Source organism: Syngnathoides biaculeatus, chromosome 17 (genome assembly GCF_019802595.1).
Source record: "Syngnathoides biaculeatus isolate LvHL_M chromosome 17, ASM1980259v1, whole genome shotgun sequence".
In the NCBI taxonomy this organism is placed as follows: Eukaryota; Metazoa; Chordata; class Actinopteri; order Syngnathiformes; family Syngnathidae; genus Syngnathoides; species Syngnathoides biaculeatus.
In genome coordinates, this window is record NC_084656.1 from 18422043 (window position 1) to 18436987 (window position 14945).

The 14945-nt window shown below is 43.6% G+C and overlaps 1 protein-coding gene across 4 annotated transcripts in view; it reads left to right on the top strand.

The window, feature by feature from the left end:
- LOC133515307 (mediator of RNA polymerase II transcription subunit 13-like) overlaps positions 1-14945 on the top strand; it is a 105870-nt gene that overhangs the window by 24570 nt on the left and 66355 nt on the right. For all 4 annotated transcript variants that reach the window (XM_061847747.1, XM_061847746.1, XM_061847745.1 and 1 more), the window contains exon 2: positions 6478-6715. In XM_061847747.1, coding sequence (XP_061703731.1) covers positions 6478-6715 — 238 coding nt within the window. The remainder of the gene's footprint in view (positions 1-6477; positions 6716-14945) is intronic.

Genomic DNA, 14945 nt, shown 5'->3' on the forward strand with positions numbered 1-14945 from the left:
CATCTTTAGAATCTTAAAATAATAAACTAAAATGCAACTGATCGCGACATGATTCATAAGATCAATAAAAAAAAAACAGCTTTAAAAAGTGCTTCCCATCAGATCAAACAGAAAACAATACATATAGTACAAATACTAATAAAAATGTAAAAAATGTTTGTATGTTTGCGTAAATGACGCACAACGGGTATTGCATTGTGAACACTTCAATTTTTCATCTTCATTTCTCTTTTCCTGGCCGAGCAAGTGAACGCTTCCCGTCCATTTCCAAGCGTCGCTTTCAGTTCACACGCGGACGTTTCCCTTCAGGACGGCACAATTTTAAACCTCTGCGGCGTATGGAAATGAGCCTCGCCGCTGTCTCCTGTAATGGATGATGAAGATTATCAGCACATGTCCTGAGCTTGACCTTCTGCCGGAGCGCACATGCATCCGGTAATTCCAAACCTGAGCGCCAGGTCACCTTGTTTTTGTCAGGATCTCGCAGTTAAGACACCGGTTTACAATTCGCTTTCATATATCTGCTATACCGAGTGTTTTAAAGTGAGTTGTAAATGAAAAATGTTAACACTTTGGAAAAGCTCTGAGAATATTAAGATATAATTGAATTAAAATTCACATGTAAGGAGACAGTTGAACTCCCATAATTCCTGGCCTACAGAGCGCACCTGGTTATAAGTTTCACCCCGTACATTTGTAAAGGAAATATTATTTAGTACATGCGTAGGCCGCAGCTGTGTAAAAGCCACAAGTGTCCACATTGAAATCCACATTGAAACATGAGATATTTACAAAGAAAGACGATGCACAGAGAGTTTAACGCTAGCGCCATCGCGCTAATGCTAGGGCTGCGCTAACACTAATGCTAGTGCTGTGCTAATTCTAACCCGCGGTAATGCTAACTCTGCACTAACACTAGCGCTAACGCTAACACCGTGCTAACAGGGCCGGTTAAAAAAAAAAAACACCGGTAAAAATCACTGAGACACGGCAGTAACATGCTAGCGCATTGCTAACAGGGCTTGACCGGTAAAAGTCCCTTCCTCTGCACATATATTCCACCGGTCTGACTCTTACCTTTTCCGCCCGAGTCCCCCCTTGCGGCCGTTTGAATTAAGAAATTGACAACTATAATATAATAAGAATATATATATATATATCATATAAGATGAAATATAATAATAATATAATTCTTTTCCTTTTGGCTTGTCCCGTTAGGGGTCACCACAGCGTGTCATCTTTTTCCATCTTAATAATAATAATAATATAATGAAAATAATAATAATATATATAGTATAATAATATGATAAGCAAATCAACAAATTAACCGCATCACCGCATAAACCGCAGGATTAAAAGCGTGTGAAAAATGTCGTGGCTTATAGGCCGGAAATTATGGTAGTACTTGATATGTCTGCCCATTTTTTTTATTAGACGAGGTCATATACTGTACAGTATACAGGATATGTACATGAACAGGCAGTTATCATATGCTTTATGAAATTGGCTCCCCTTCAACCGCAGACATCTTGCTTTGTCCCAAAGCAGCGATAAAACAACGTCAGAGACCGAGAGCAACAAGGTCTGCTTTCTCATCTGCGCACTAAAGCAGAAGATTATGAGGTCATAATCGTCCTACAAAACAGAATAACATAAAGACTTGACAGAGTTTCACGGATTGCGGTTGCGTCTATAAATAAACGCATTCGTGTCAAATGTGAGAAATGTATAGGAATGCAATTGTTGGCTTTTTTTGTTGTTTACTTTTAACTCAAAGTAAGATGACTGAGGTGGGGTTCGAGGGAGGGTTCATTAGACACTCCTAAAAGGCTTTGCCTGACAGAGAACGAGTGGCGAGAGATGAGAGAGAGCGAAAGAGAGCGGAGATGGTGAGAGATAATAGAGGTGAGAGGAAGGTCACCGCTCGAGAGGTGGAAGGGAAAGCTCTCGTTTTTGGGTCCTGCGCCGAGTCCTAAATTGAACCCACCGACCTAGTGAACGGGAGACTTAGACGACTGAAGGTTTTATTGACAGAGAGACAAAAACACATGGTTGTTGTTTTTTTTTTGTTTTTTTTTTTTTTTTGCATTTTTCTAAACCTTGACCTCTGCTTCTCGCTGGGCCAACCTAAAGTGAGATGTTTTTTTTTTTATTTAGCTTTAGCCTTTTTTCCCCAGGATTTCGGACGGATGAACGATGGAGCAGAAATACAACATTAGCGATTTAGCTAATTTCGATGAAAGTCTATGAAGTTAGTTCATTACTGTATTTAAATGTTATCATTATGGTGGTACTTGGAGAAGTATTTGTTTTAGGTGGTACTTGGTGTAAAAGATTTGAGAACCACGAGTATAAACAGACTGCGTGTATAATATGCAATTTTTTTTTAAAGCTAGTCTTTCTTTAATCAGAACAGAAGGATCATTTGTTTGCCAGAATCTCTTAAAAACAAAAGACGTAAAGAGCGACGTAGGAATATGATCCTCGTTAAAGGTATTTCGGAACCAAAGATGAACAAACACGACGCACATCCCGTGAGTTAATCTCGGTATCCTCCTCGAGCCCCTCGGGGAGCCAGCGAGGTGTCACTGCAACTGTTCTTTACTCCCCTCTTAAATCCGCCTCACGGCGAACAACAAACGGTACCATTAAAGCCGTGACAATAAAAGTTTTTTTTTTGCGTGGCAGATTGCGGTGCTGATTTCTCACTAAATGCGCCGATTGAACGGCAGATAATTGAATTTGCAGGGTCGGCGAGGGGGGGGGGGTGTTCCCCTCAGCTTTCACGCTAGTGTTTAAAGTGTGAATTTAGTAAATGCCTTCTTGCGATAACAGGCTGATAATATCAGAATAGCGTGATGAGAAATCGGAGATGCCGAATAATAGTACGGCAGAGGTGTAACGATTATATTAACGACTATATTTTATGCTATTGTAACTCCACACACAATGAATAATTTGCACAAAAAGAGTGAGTACATGAGCAAGAAAGTGATCACAGTTCTGAGGTGCCGGATTCAATCCCGGCCTCGCTTGTGTGGAGTTTGCATGTCCTCCCGTGCCTGCGTGGGTTTTCTCCGGGCACTCCGGTTTCCTCCCACATCCCTAAAATATGGAAAATTAATTGGACACTCTAAATTGCCCCTTCGTGTGATCGTGAGTGCGACTGTTTGTCTCTATGCGCCCTACGATTGGCTGGCAACCAGTTCAGGGTGTTCCCCGCATCCTGCCCGTTGACAGCTGAGATAGGCTGCAGAACTCCGCACGACCCTTGTGAGGATAAGCGGCTAAGAAAATGGATAGATGGATGTTCTGTATCTGTTAAATTGCTACTTGAGTTCACTTGCAACGTATCGTTCTTGTATCTCAATTTTTGCTTGCAAGTCAAAGCAAAAAAAAAAAAAAATGGCTGACTACCGGCTCATATCTTAACAAATTCATAACTCTGGTCACTCGGACCTCAAAGCACCACTAAACTTAGAGTTTTTTGCTATTTTACGGCACGGTTAGCAAAAAGGGTGAAATTAGAATTGCACGACCACACAAAAAAAGCTTAAAGTCCCACTGACATCCCTACATACATTGTAAAGTTGATATTGTTATGAAAATGACATATTATTCACTTCAATGTCCATATGAAAAAATAAATATGAGCGGAGAGCGCGTCATTCAGGTGCAAAGTTGCGGAAATCTCACTCGACATCCAAGTGGCGGCCATCTTGCCTGCTACGTCCTTTACAGCTGTCGCACTAGCACAGTCGCTATTGAGAAGACGCTGCGCCAGATTTTCGGATTTTTCCCGCGTCGCTTCTGACACGGAAGCTCTTTTCGAAGAAGAGAACATCTCACATTCGAGTGGCGTGACCGGGGAAATATTACCCTTTCGCTTCGAACCACATTTAGATGACATGCGGATCACTTCTGACTAACAACAGACTCCCCGACAGTATGTAGCGTACTCAGCCGCGAGCGACGGCAACGCCGTAAAGCGGCCCGGCCCGACCCGGCGCCGCGATGAGCCCACCATCATGGCACGTGTTGCACACGTCATGCAACGGCGCTCTGTACGTTGTCCCCCATGGGCGCTCAGCGGGATTTGGGGACACACCGCACAGAAAGGAAGTCTGCACATTTCGCTTCGTGCGCTTGTGTCGGCGCACGACGCCGACCCGGTAGCGGGACACAGCGGTGTCAAACAGAGGAAGGACTTTTGACACCGACTGGAAGTGACGAGGGAGATGTCTCCCTCTCTCTCTCTCTCTCTCTCTCTCTCTCTCTCTTTGGACCGGGTTTGGGGAAACGCAAAATCCTTGACCTTGTCGTAGCTAATTTTAGGGCAAGGCTTATCACAGCGCCAATGTTTATACCTCCCATTACACGCACTGTCATTATGGAAGGACTCGTTTGTAATTATGGCTGCGCTCGGCATGCAGCTGTGTGCATGCAAGACGCTGCAGCGCATTGTGGATCGTGTGTAGCGTTGCGGCCTTTTGGACACAGTTACCCACATACCGATAGTCGGGATCAGTTCACCCCTCGAATCTCCTCGTTCGAGTGAAATTCCCGAGAAGCCTGATTGTCCGATGTCTCTAAAAGATTCTCCTGCGATGTTGTTCACTACAACAAAAAGGTGCACCGATTCTCCCGAAGTGACTTCTGACACAACCCCGTGCGTACTGGGTGAAAATATGCGCAACCGCATTTGGTCGTGACTCCCTGAAGTCTGTTGGAGGCTGCAATTCCTGGCAAGTGGACTTTCCCTGGGATTTGATTTTCATAGAAATCCATTTGGCAACTTGGCAAAACTTTACGGAATTTAGCGTCTCCAATGAAATGTTATCTGACTAACTGAAATTATTTCCAGCCACTGAATAGTTATTATTATAAATGAACCAATGTTGTCCGTTGACAAACACGAATCTCGATATGAAAATGAACCGTTGTAGCCTTAGTTTTGTGTGAGGCCTACAATGGACCTTTCCGATGGCGATCTTAAGCTCCGCCCCCTTAGCCACGGCCCACAAGCTTCTAAAATGCCGATTGAACAGAACATGTTTGAAGTCGATTCTCTATCGCGTATTCCAGATAATATCGGGGTATGTTTTTTGCCAAATGCGTCAGACTTGTCCAAGAGAGTTCTACAGACAGGTCTCAACTATTTCACGCAAGGATATGCGCACGGAATTAAGATTTTGGACGGAGCAGGACGCAATGTCAGAGTTGCAACTAAACGTTGGCAGTCGATGCAAAAAAATTTGATGCCTCACAAACTTCATATTAAAATCCACATTTACTTGTACGTGCGATCTTCCGCAAGCCTTAAACCCTCGTGGAGTCTTCGTCAACTGTGTTTTCGGCTTTGGAAAATGAATCAACCGGGCCCCTTGTAATTTAGCAGCATATCTTTCATCAGAATTGCACGTTCCCTAATCTGAGGACCATTTTCTTCATAACATTAACTTTTCCAAGCGCACGCTACTGGCAACCAGCATTGCTCGTGGGGCAATTCGGCGAGAGGGGCGTGTCAAGCCAGGGGTTAAGACAATGCGGCTTTCTGATTGGCTATTATTGTACGAGTGATTGACAGGTCGGAAAGGTCCATTGTCTGTTCCCCCACCTGAGTCAGCTGGGATAGGCTCGAGCTCGTCTGCGACTCTGAGTGAAGACCAGCGGTACTGAAAATGTGGTACTGAAAATGGATGAATGGATATAGTGTACACACTTAAATGACCACACAGACAACACATTTATAGTGGAAGATTCCAATTATGCTCAATTTCCATCTTCCTATATTTTATGTACCAAATGTTGTTCTATGGACAAACTGTGTGTTGCGTCCGGTCCAGTGGGCCGACCGCTTCTTTGTCCCTTTACAGCAAGATGTTGCGTACGCATGTGAATTTGAACAGGAAGTAGGCAAACGTAATTGGACGTCCTCCGAGGAGTTATCGATCGCATTAGATGTTCTTTTTATTTATTTTTTTTTCACATGAAACACAACAGTGCTGTTGCAGTGTAAAAGCCTCGCCGCAGTCGCGTTATTGATTGGTGCTTAGTGCTTGCTTTATATCATCCTGCGTAGGAAAATACACGACTGGAACAACAAAACATAAAAGACCTCCAGCAAATGAACGATTTGACTAAATTGCGCAAATTATAGACGTCCTGCACATTTTTTTAACTGAGTTACTAGGTAGCTAATAGCCGCAAAAGTAACTGGTTTTACAGAGATGAAAAAATATAAATTGTAATTATGATAGATTGCACAGGTTCTTATGTTCTGATTCTGATCGTGATAGGGACCCCTCGATTTTTCCAAAATTAGTGAGTTTGGGAGCACGTTGAGATGTGTAAAAGGAACTTCATTCATTGTAGGACCCTTACCCTTGAAAAAGATGAATGCCACAATTGCTAATAAATGATAACAAATGTGGAATTTATGGTTTTCATCATCATTTCTCCCTTTCTCGCCATCAGGCGGATTTGACGGGCATCAAATGGCGCTGCTACAACTTCCGCGGCGGCGGCGAGTACGGTCCGGTGATCTCGGCGCCCGCCCAGGACGACCCGGTCCTGCGCAGCTTCATGCGCTGCGTGCAGGCCAACCTGCTGTGCGTGTGGCGCCGGAAGCTCAAGCCTGACGCCAAGGAGCTGTGGATCTTCTGGTGGGGCGACGAGCCCAACCTGTCGGACGTCATCCATCATGAGTTGGAAGGTGAGCGCGATGTGCACTATAGTACTTACACTTTATGGAACTAGTTTTTGTTTACTTACTCTAAGGTGGCCGGACCACAAATACAGTGAAGAAAATAAGTATTTGAACACCCTGCCATATTGCAGGTTCTCCCGCTTAGAAATCATGGAGGGGTCTGAAATTTTCATCATAGGTGCATGTCCACCGTGAGAGAGATAATCCAGAAATCACAACGTATGATTTTTTTTTTTTTAAATGATTTATTTGTGTGATACAGCTGCAAATAATTATTTGAACACCCGAGAAAACCAATGTTAATATTTGGTACAGTAGCCTTTGTTTGTAATTACAGAGGTCAAACATTTCTTGTAGTTGTTCACCAGGTTTGCACACACTGCAGGAGGGATTTGGGTCCACTCATCCACACAGATGTTCTCCAGATAAGAGACTGGCTAGACCACACCAGAACCTTGATATGCTTCTTATGGAGCCACTCCTTGGTTTTCCTGGCTGTGTGCCTCAGGTCATTGTCATGTTGAAAGACCCAGCCACGACCCATCTTCAATGACTGAGGGTAAGAGGTTGTTCCCCAAAATCTCAAAATACATGGCCGTGGTCATCCTCTCCTTAATACAGTGCAGTTGTACTGTCCCATGTGCAGAAAAACACCCCAAAAGCATGATGCTACCCCCCCCCCTTCATGTTTCACAGTAGGGATGGTGTTCTTGGGATGGAACTCATCATTCGTCTTCCTCCAAACACGGTTTGTGGAATTATGACCAAAAAGTTCAAATTTGGTCTCATCTGACCACAAAACTTTCTCCCATGACTCCTCATCATCCAAATGGACATTGGCAAACTTAAAACTGGCTTTGACATGTGCTGGTTTAAGCAGGGGAACCTTCCGTGCCATGCATGATTTCTAACCATGACGTGTTAGTGTAATACCAACAGTCACCTTGGAAACGGTGGTCCCAGCTCTTTTCAGGTCATTGATCAAGTCCTGTCGTGTAGTACTGGGCTGATGGCTCACCTTTCTCAGGATCATTGAGACCCCACGAGGTGATATCTTGCACGGGGCTCCACTCCGATTGAGATTGACCGTCATGTTTAGCTTCTTCTATTTTCCAACAATTGCTCCAATAGTGGACCTTTTTTCACCAAGCTGCTTGGCAATTTCTCCGGAGCCCTTTCCAGCCGTGTGGAGTTGTACAATTTTGTCTCTGGTGTCTTTGGACAGCTCTTTGGTCTTGGTGATGTCACAAGTTTGAGTCTTACTGTTTGGATGGGGTGGACAGGTGTCTTTATGCAGCTAACGACCTCACATAGATGCATCTGATTCAGGACAATACATGGAGTGGAAGTGGACTTTTAAAGACGGACTAACAGGTCTTTGAGGGTCAGAATTCTAGCTGATAGACAAGTGTTCTAATACTTCTTTATCATTATCTCTCTCACAGTGGACATGCACCTACGATGAAAATTTCAGACCCCCCCATGATTTCTAAGTGGGAGAACTTTCAATATCGCACTGTGTTATAATACTTATTTTCTTCCCTGTATTTGTAATAAATAAATAGTTGAATCTGTGTGTGTGGAACTACGGGTATGCGGTGGTCCGCTGTACAAGTACCGGTAAATTGAGTCATGAGCCTGGTGAAACCCGCAATTTAAAGTACCTCTCTACTTCTTGGGGCAAATTCAGTTGTCTTGCACTTGATTTGAAATGACCCCCCACCGTCGAAACCTGCCGTGACGCCGCACGCTTGCGCTTGTTGTCTAACGCGCGATCTGCCCCTCGTCGCGTGAGCTCTCGAGTCCTCGGCGGGCTTTGTGCTGTTTGTTCAAGACGCGTTGATGCCTTGTACGGGGGAAGTCCTTGGTCTGAGCATCCTATAGCACATTTCTATAATGTGTTTGGTTTGCAGCTCAAGTGTTTATATGCCGCTATCGCTACGACGGCGCACTGCACGTGCACGCGTATGAGAGAATCACACTGAGCTATCGCACTCGGGAGACTGCCACTGTCAGCACTATTGCCCCTATTTATAGAAACATTTGCATTATCTGGCCGCGCACGTGCGTCGAAATCCAACATATCGACTAAGCCGCGGGAAGACAGCGCGGGGGAGGCGGAAGAGGGATTATATTATTCCGCCTGTGCTTTCATTAGAACAAGGGAAGGTGAGGGGGGGACGATGGAAGATTGGATGCAGAGGTTGTCGCGATAGTGCGAATTGACCATGAAAAGAGCTTTGAAGGCGCAGCGCGCGGATGCTTGACAGATGTCGGCTAAAGCCTTTTGTTTCGGCACGTGTAATACAGAGAGCTCCTTTTGTACGTTGATATTGTTGTTCCAGACACACGACTGCCAACGCGCAGCCCCCCAGTCATCTAATAGCCTGTTGGAAGTGTGCAGGTTGGAGAAATAAACTCAGCGTGGCGCTCGGGCACAAATTGGGCTTTCACGGGAGAAATCTATTGTCTGCGCCAGCAAATGTATGCGGGCTCGCTGCTTCGCTTGCGGAGTGCTACGGGCAGCTCCAGCTGAAAATATGCATTTGGGTTAAAACGGCAATAATTATTCTAGATCAGTGGCCCCCAACCTTTTTATCGCTGCGGACCGGTCAATGCTTGACAATTTTTTACAGGGCGTGGGTGTTGCATAGCTTCTTTGAATTGAATATCGAATACAATACACATCTATGCCTCCATTTTCTTTGCCGCATATCCTCACGAGGGTCGCGGGGAGTGCTGCAGCCTATCGCGGCTGAAGGCGGGGTACACCCTGAACCGTTCGTCCAGCCAATCGCAGGACACATAGAGATAAACAGTCACAATCACACCTAGGGGCAATTTAGCGTTTTTGGGATGCCCGGAGAAAAGCCACAGAGGCACGTGGAGAACATGCTAACTGTGCTGCCACATTCTATTGATCTCAAGAGAATGACATATTAGATATTCATATACGGTAGCTACGCACAAATAAAATGTCAAATTTGGCACTGTAAGAGGGAAATAACACCGTCGTACTTGAAAAGCAGTTCCCAGGCTTTTCGACAAAACTTTCCAGGGCTCGGCAGCCTTCGAGCTCCCAGTACGGGCGGGGGAAACGAAAACACGAGCCGCCCTGTTGCTTATTTTCCGTGCAAACAGCCTAATGCGTTTGCACAGCGAGACACGGAAGATAGATAACAAATTTGTCCGGATTAGACATGTTTATCTTGACCTCCGCGGGCCACCGTACAAGTTTATCCAAACGTACTGAAGTGGCCCCGGGAGCTCGGCGAACAACAAAAGTTGGGATCTGCCTTAATCTTGGGAGGTGACAAATTGTGCGGGGACATGCGACAAAAGTATTGCGGCGTCATCTTTTTAGAGTTTTGAATTTGCTTACTTTCGGTAATTTCCTGTGTAGATTCTTCCTTGTAAATAATCCGGCGGTTTTTGTCAGTTTACAACTTCTTACCCACACATAATAAATCTTTGGCTCTTGTAATGATTCCGCCTTTTTTCATGAAAAAATCCAACTTCTTAGCCGTCGCATTACAGCTTACTTTTCTATAAAACACGAATTTATTGTCACATTATGGCAACTTTTAAATTCCTATGGCTTAGTCCCTGATGGTAGTTATTTTATTTGATGTTAGGATTATGAGGAAGTCCTCCTTCGTACTTAAAACGTTTGCGAAGCCCTGATCTGACTGAAGTGTTTCCCATTCTCGGTAATTGTGAAAGTCAAATTGAGGGGTAAAAAAAAAAAACAAAACAAAGAAAAGAAAATCCTGTGATTAAAACGTCTGTCCGTGAACCCGCTTGACCGTACGTGTCGGCGTGAAAAAGTGCTGAGTAGCCGCGGGGTTAAATGTTGAGAGCGTCGCTATTGTTTGAAGGTGATAAATCTCTTCGCTGGTGCTCAAGTCTAAATAAACGATGCCTTTGAGATAGCGCCAGGAGCGTGAGCAGCCAGGATGGAGTGTCGCCCCTCCTGGCTCGCGCCGCCGCTCCGATATTGTCTTTCCTTCGGTGGCAACTCTTTAAGGAGCCCGTTTTCACGGTAAGTGGCGTCTTTTAATAGGTTGGTCTCAAATGTCTCGGCTGTATATAAATCTAAAAAAAAAAGAAAAGGAGGAAAAAGTATGGGTTGAGTGCTGTTTATAGTGCATGAGATGAATGGGCTGAGTCATCAACGTGTTGCGTGTAAGGCTGCAGAGAAAGCGACATATTTTGGATGCTAGTCATAAATGCCGATACTCTCATGTGCACCCTCGCAGTGTTTGGTTTTATGAATGATGTTGCAGTTTTGACGCACTGTTATCCTCAGCGGTGGCAAGTACAGGAAGGTTCATTCCTGTAGTCAAGCGCAGTTTTCAAGCATTTACAGTGACAAAAATAAGTATTTGAACACCCTGCTATATAGCAAGTTCTCCCACTTAGAAAACATGGAGGGGTCTGAAATTTTCATCGTAGGTGCAGGTCCACTGTGAAAGAGATAATCTCAAAAGAAAAATCCAGAAATCATAATGTATGATTTTTTTTAATGATTTATTTGAGTGATACAGCTACAAATAAGTATTTGAACACCTAAGAAATATATTAATATTTGGTACAGTAGCCTTTGTTTGCAATTACAGAGGTCAAACATATCTTGGAGTTGTTCACCAGGTTTGCACACACTGCAGGAGGGATTTTGGCCCACTCCTCTGCATATAGATCTTCTCTAGGTCAGACAGATTTCTGGGCTGTTGCTGAGAAACACGGAGTTTCAGCTCCCTCCAAAGATTTTCTGTTGGGTTTAGGTCTGGAGACTGGCTAGGTCAAGCCACAACCTTGCTTATGGTTTTGACGGAGCCACTCCTTGGTTTTCCTGGCTGTGTGGTTCCTGGTCATTGTCATGTTGAAAGACCCAGCCATGACCCATCTTCAATGCTCTGACTGAGGGAAAGCAGTTGTTCCCCAAAATCTCACAATACATGGCCGCGGTCATCCTCTCCTTAATACAGCGCAGTCGTCCTGTCCCATGTGCAGAAAAACAGCCCCAAAGCATCATGCTACCACGCCCATGCTTCACAGTAGGGACGGTGTTCTTGGGATGGAACTCATCATTCGTCTTCCTCCAAACACGGTTAGTGGGATTATGACCAAAAAGTTCCATTTTGGTTTCATCTGACCACAAAGGTTTCTCCCATGACTCCTCTGTATCATCCAAATGGTCATTGGCAAACTTAAGATGGGCCTTGACATGTGCTGGTTTCTAAGGACAATTTTTCATCTTTGAGGCTCAGAATTCTCGCTAATAGACAGGTGTTCAAATACTTATTTGCAGCTGTATCACACAAATAAATCATTAAAAAAAAAATCATACAATGTGATTTCTGGATTTTTCTTTTTAGATTCTCTCTCTCACAGTGGACTTGCACCTCCAATGAAAATTTCAGACCCCTTCCATGATTTCTAAGTGGGAGAACCTGCAATATGGCAGGATGTTCAAATACTTATCTGTAGTTCCACTCAAGTACGTACTTTCATCCAGGTGCGGGATCACACATAACACAGCAGATTTTTGGAGGTTATTGTGCAACATCATCACAGTTTTAATACTCACACACTGGCGCAATCTGCGAGTGTGGCTAATGAGATGATTCATCATCACCATGAATATTTCATCAAAACATGAGAGAGACATTATCTACTATCCGGATATTTAAATAACTGCCATATCGTAATATCCCAGCTGCGGTCCAATGAGAGCTTTATGCAACGCTAAAGCAATTCGTTAGAGACGAGAGCAACTCTGACGTACATTGTCCACGACTTTTGCCGTTAGCTTATCGGCTGATGGGTAACAACAACAAATAATGCGACGTAAATTCTTCAACCTCCGGAAAAATGATAATTACATTTCAAACCAGCGAGCTAACTACAATTATGAGAAGCACTTAATGTTATAAAAGGTAGAAGCATTAACGGTGCCGCGCTATCTGACGGGCTAAGTTAGCTTTTACCAAGTTAGTTTGCTTGCTACACATGATGAAATGCAATTTATTTATTTTATTATTATTATTTTTACCTCTGCCATCATTAACAGTTCAGATTTAAGCTATTATTCAGATATTTAGGATTCTTACCCAAACTTCACATCACACTGTACCCATACCACATTGCTATACTTTTAAATTAAAGTAATTATACCACTATATATATATATATATATAAAAAGCAAAAAAATAGTTAAAAAAAAAAAAATATATATATATATATATTTTTTTTAACAGAATATTACTTTAAAAGACCTTTTTGATGCACATAAAAACCTACCAAATTGATGAAACCACATACGTGTACACAGCCAAGATACAATTTTTGTTTTTGTTTTTGGATGTAATACAGAACAAACCCACTGATGTTCCCCAGTGTTCACTGCTAGATCCCCTTTGTATACATCTGCTGACCGATGGGGAAGAAAATTTGCAGTCGGGTAGAGTAAAATGATCAGGGTATTCAAACTTTACTGTGGGGCATGACTTTTATTTGGTCAGAACACAAATATGGATTTACATGATAATCCTGATAATTAATCTAAGGTATTTTCCGGTGTGGAGTTTAGCAAAGACAGACGACTTTCATAATGCTGCAGGCGGTGTTCCTGTGCGCTGTCACGGCAGCATGTGGTCAAGGTGAGCACAGGGGGAAGACTTCACACCGTTGAGCAGATGGTACATTTATATAAAATCTACAGGATGGCAAAAGTCATTTTTGCAGGTCCTTTTTTTCCAACTCTGCACAAATGCCCGAGTTGACAGCTGGGATTGGCTTAAGCACTCCAGCGGCCCTTGTGAGGATAAGTGGCTTAGAAAATGGATGGATGGATACCCCAGTTGTAAATCGCAGGAATTAATAGTTATACCCGTTGAATGGAGAGAATGCGAATGGGCGACGGGGGCAAGTCTCTGTGTGGTGGCGTGAGCTGTTCCTCCATGAGTGAAATTCACGTTTGTCAGATATAAAAATTTCACTAGAATCACAGGGGCCGTAACAGAGCAAGAATACGAGCATAACGGAATATTTTCCCCGTAACCCTTCACTCATACAAATTTTACAGCCATTGAAACTACTCAAACCTTTTTTTAACCGCGAAAGGATGCATTTCCGAGCCGCCTTGAATGCACCGATTTGCCATGCTATCAAATGTTGAAAATGAATCGGTTGTGGTTACGTAAGAAGGGATAATATGGCACGAGTCGATGAATGTGAAAAGTCGACGTCTATGCGAATGGGCCTTTCCGATGGTGATCTTAAGCTCCGCCCCCTCAGCCATGTCCGACAAGATTACAAAATGGCGATTGAACAGTACATGCTGAAAGTCAATTCTCTGTCGCGTATTCCAGATAATATCGGGGTATGTTTTTTGCCAAATGCGTTACACTTGTCCAAGAAAGTTCTACAGAGAGGTCTCAATTAGTTCACGCAAGGATATGTACAGGGAATTAAGATTTTGGACGGAGCAGGACCTAATGTCAGAGTTACAGCGAAATGTTGGCAATCAATGCAAAAAGGTTTGTTGATATTGTTCACATTTTGTTGTGGGTGCGGTTTTCCGCGAGCCTTGATCCATCGTAGACACTTCGTCAACTGTGTTTTAGGCTTTGGAAAATGAATCAATTGGGCACCCTTGTAACCTAGCCGGATATCTTTCATCAGAATTGCACGTTCTGAGGACCATTTTATTCGTAACATTAACTTTTCCGAGCGCACGCTACTGACAACCAGCATTGCTTGTGGGACAATGTGGCGAGAGGGGCGTGTCAAGCCAGGGGTTAAGACAATGCGGCTATCTGATTGGCTAGTGTTGTACGAGTGATTGACAGGTCGGAAAGGTCTGTTGGTGGTCCACTCCACTACAGTCCAGAACTTCCCAATCAAAAGTTAGCATTGTGCTACATTATGTGTCCTAAAGTCTAATATGAAAGACTGCTATTGTTACCAACGATATAATGCCGTGCTTGCTCGCTATCTGAATGTAATAAACAAATCTGATCTCTGCTTTGCACATATTTACTGGATGGGACATTGTTTGGCAAATTACCGATCCTTGCCTCATATGTTGAGTTTTGAGTTTAAGGTTTTGGTGGGCCGGAGGATTTCAAATTGGACAGACCGGGCACTCATTGTGTAATGAGTGCATTGTTTGAGTACAAACATTTCCGAAAATAGATAAGAACGTCCATGAATGTGTTGATTTGGTTAAGAG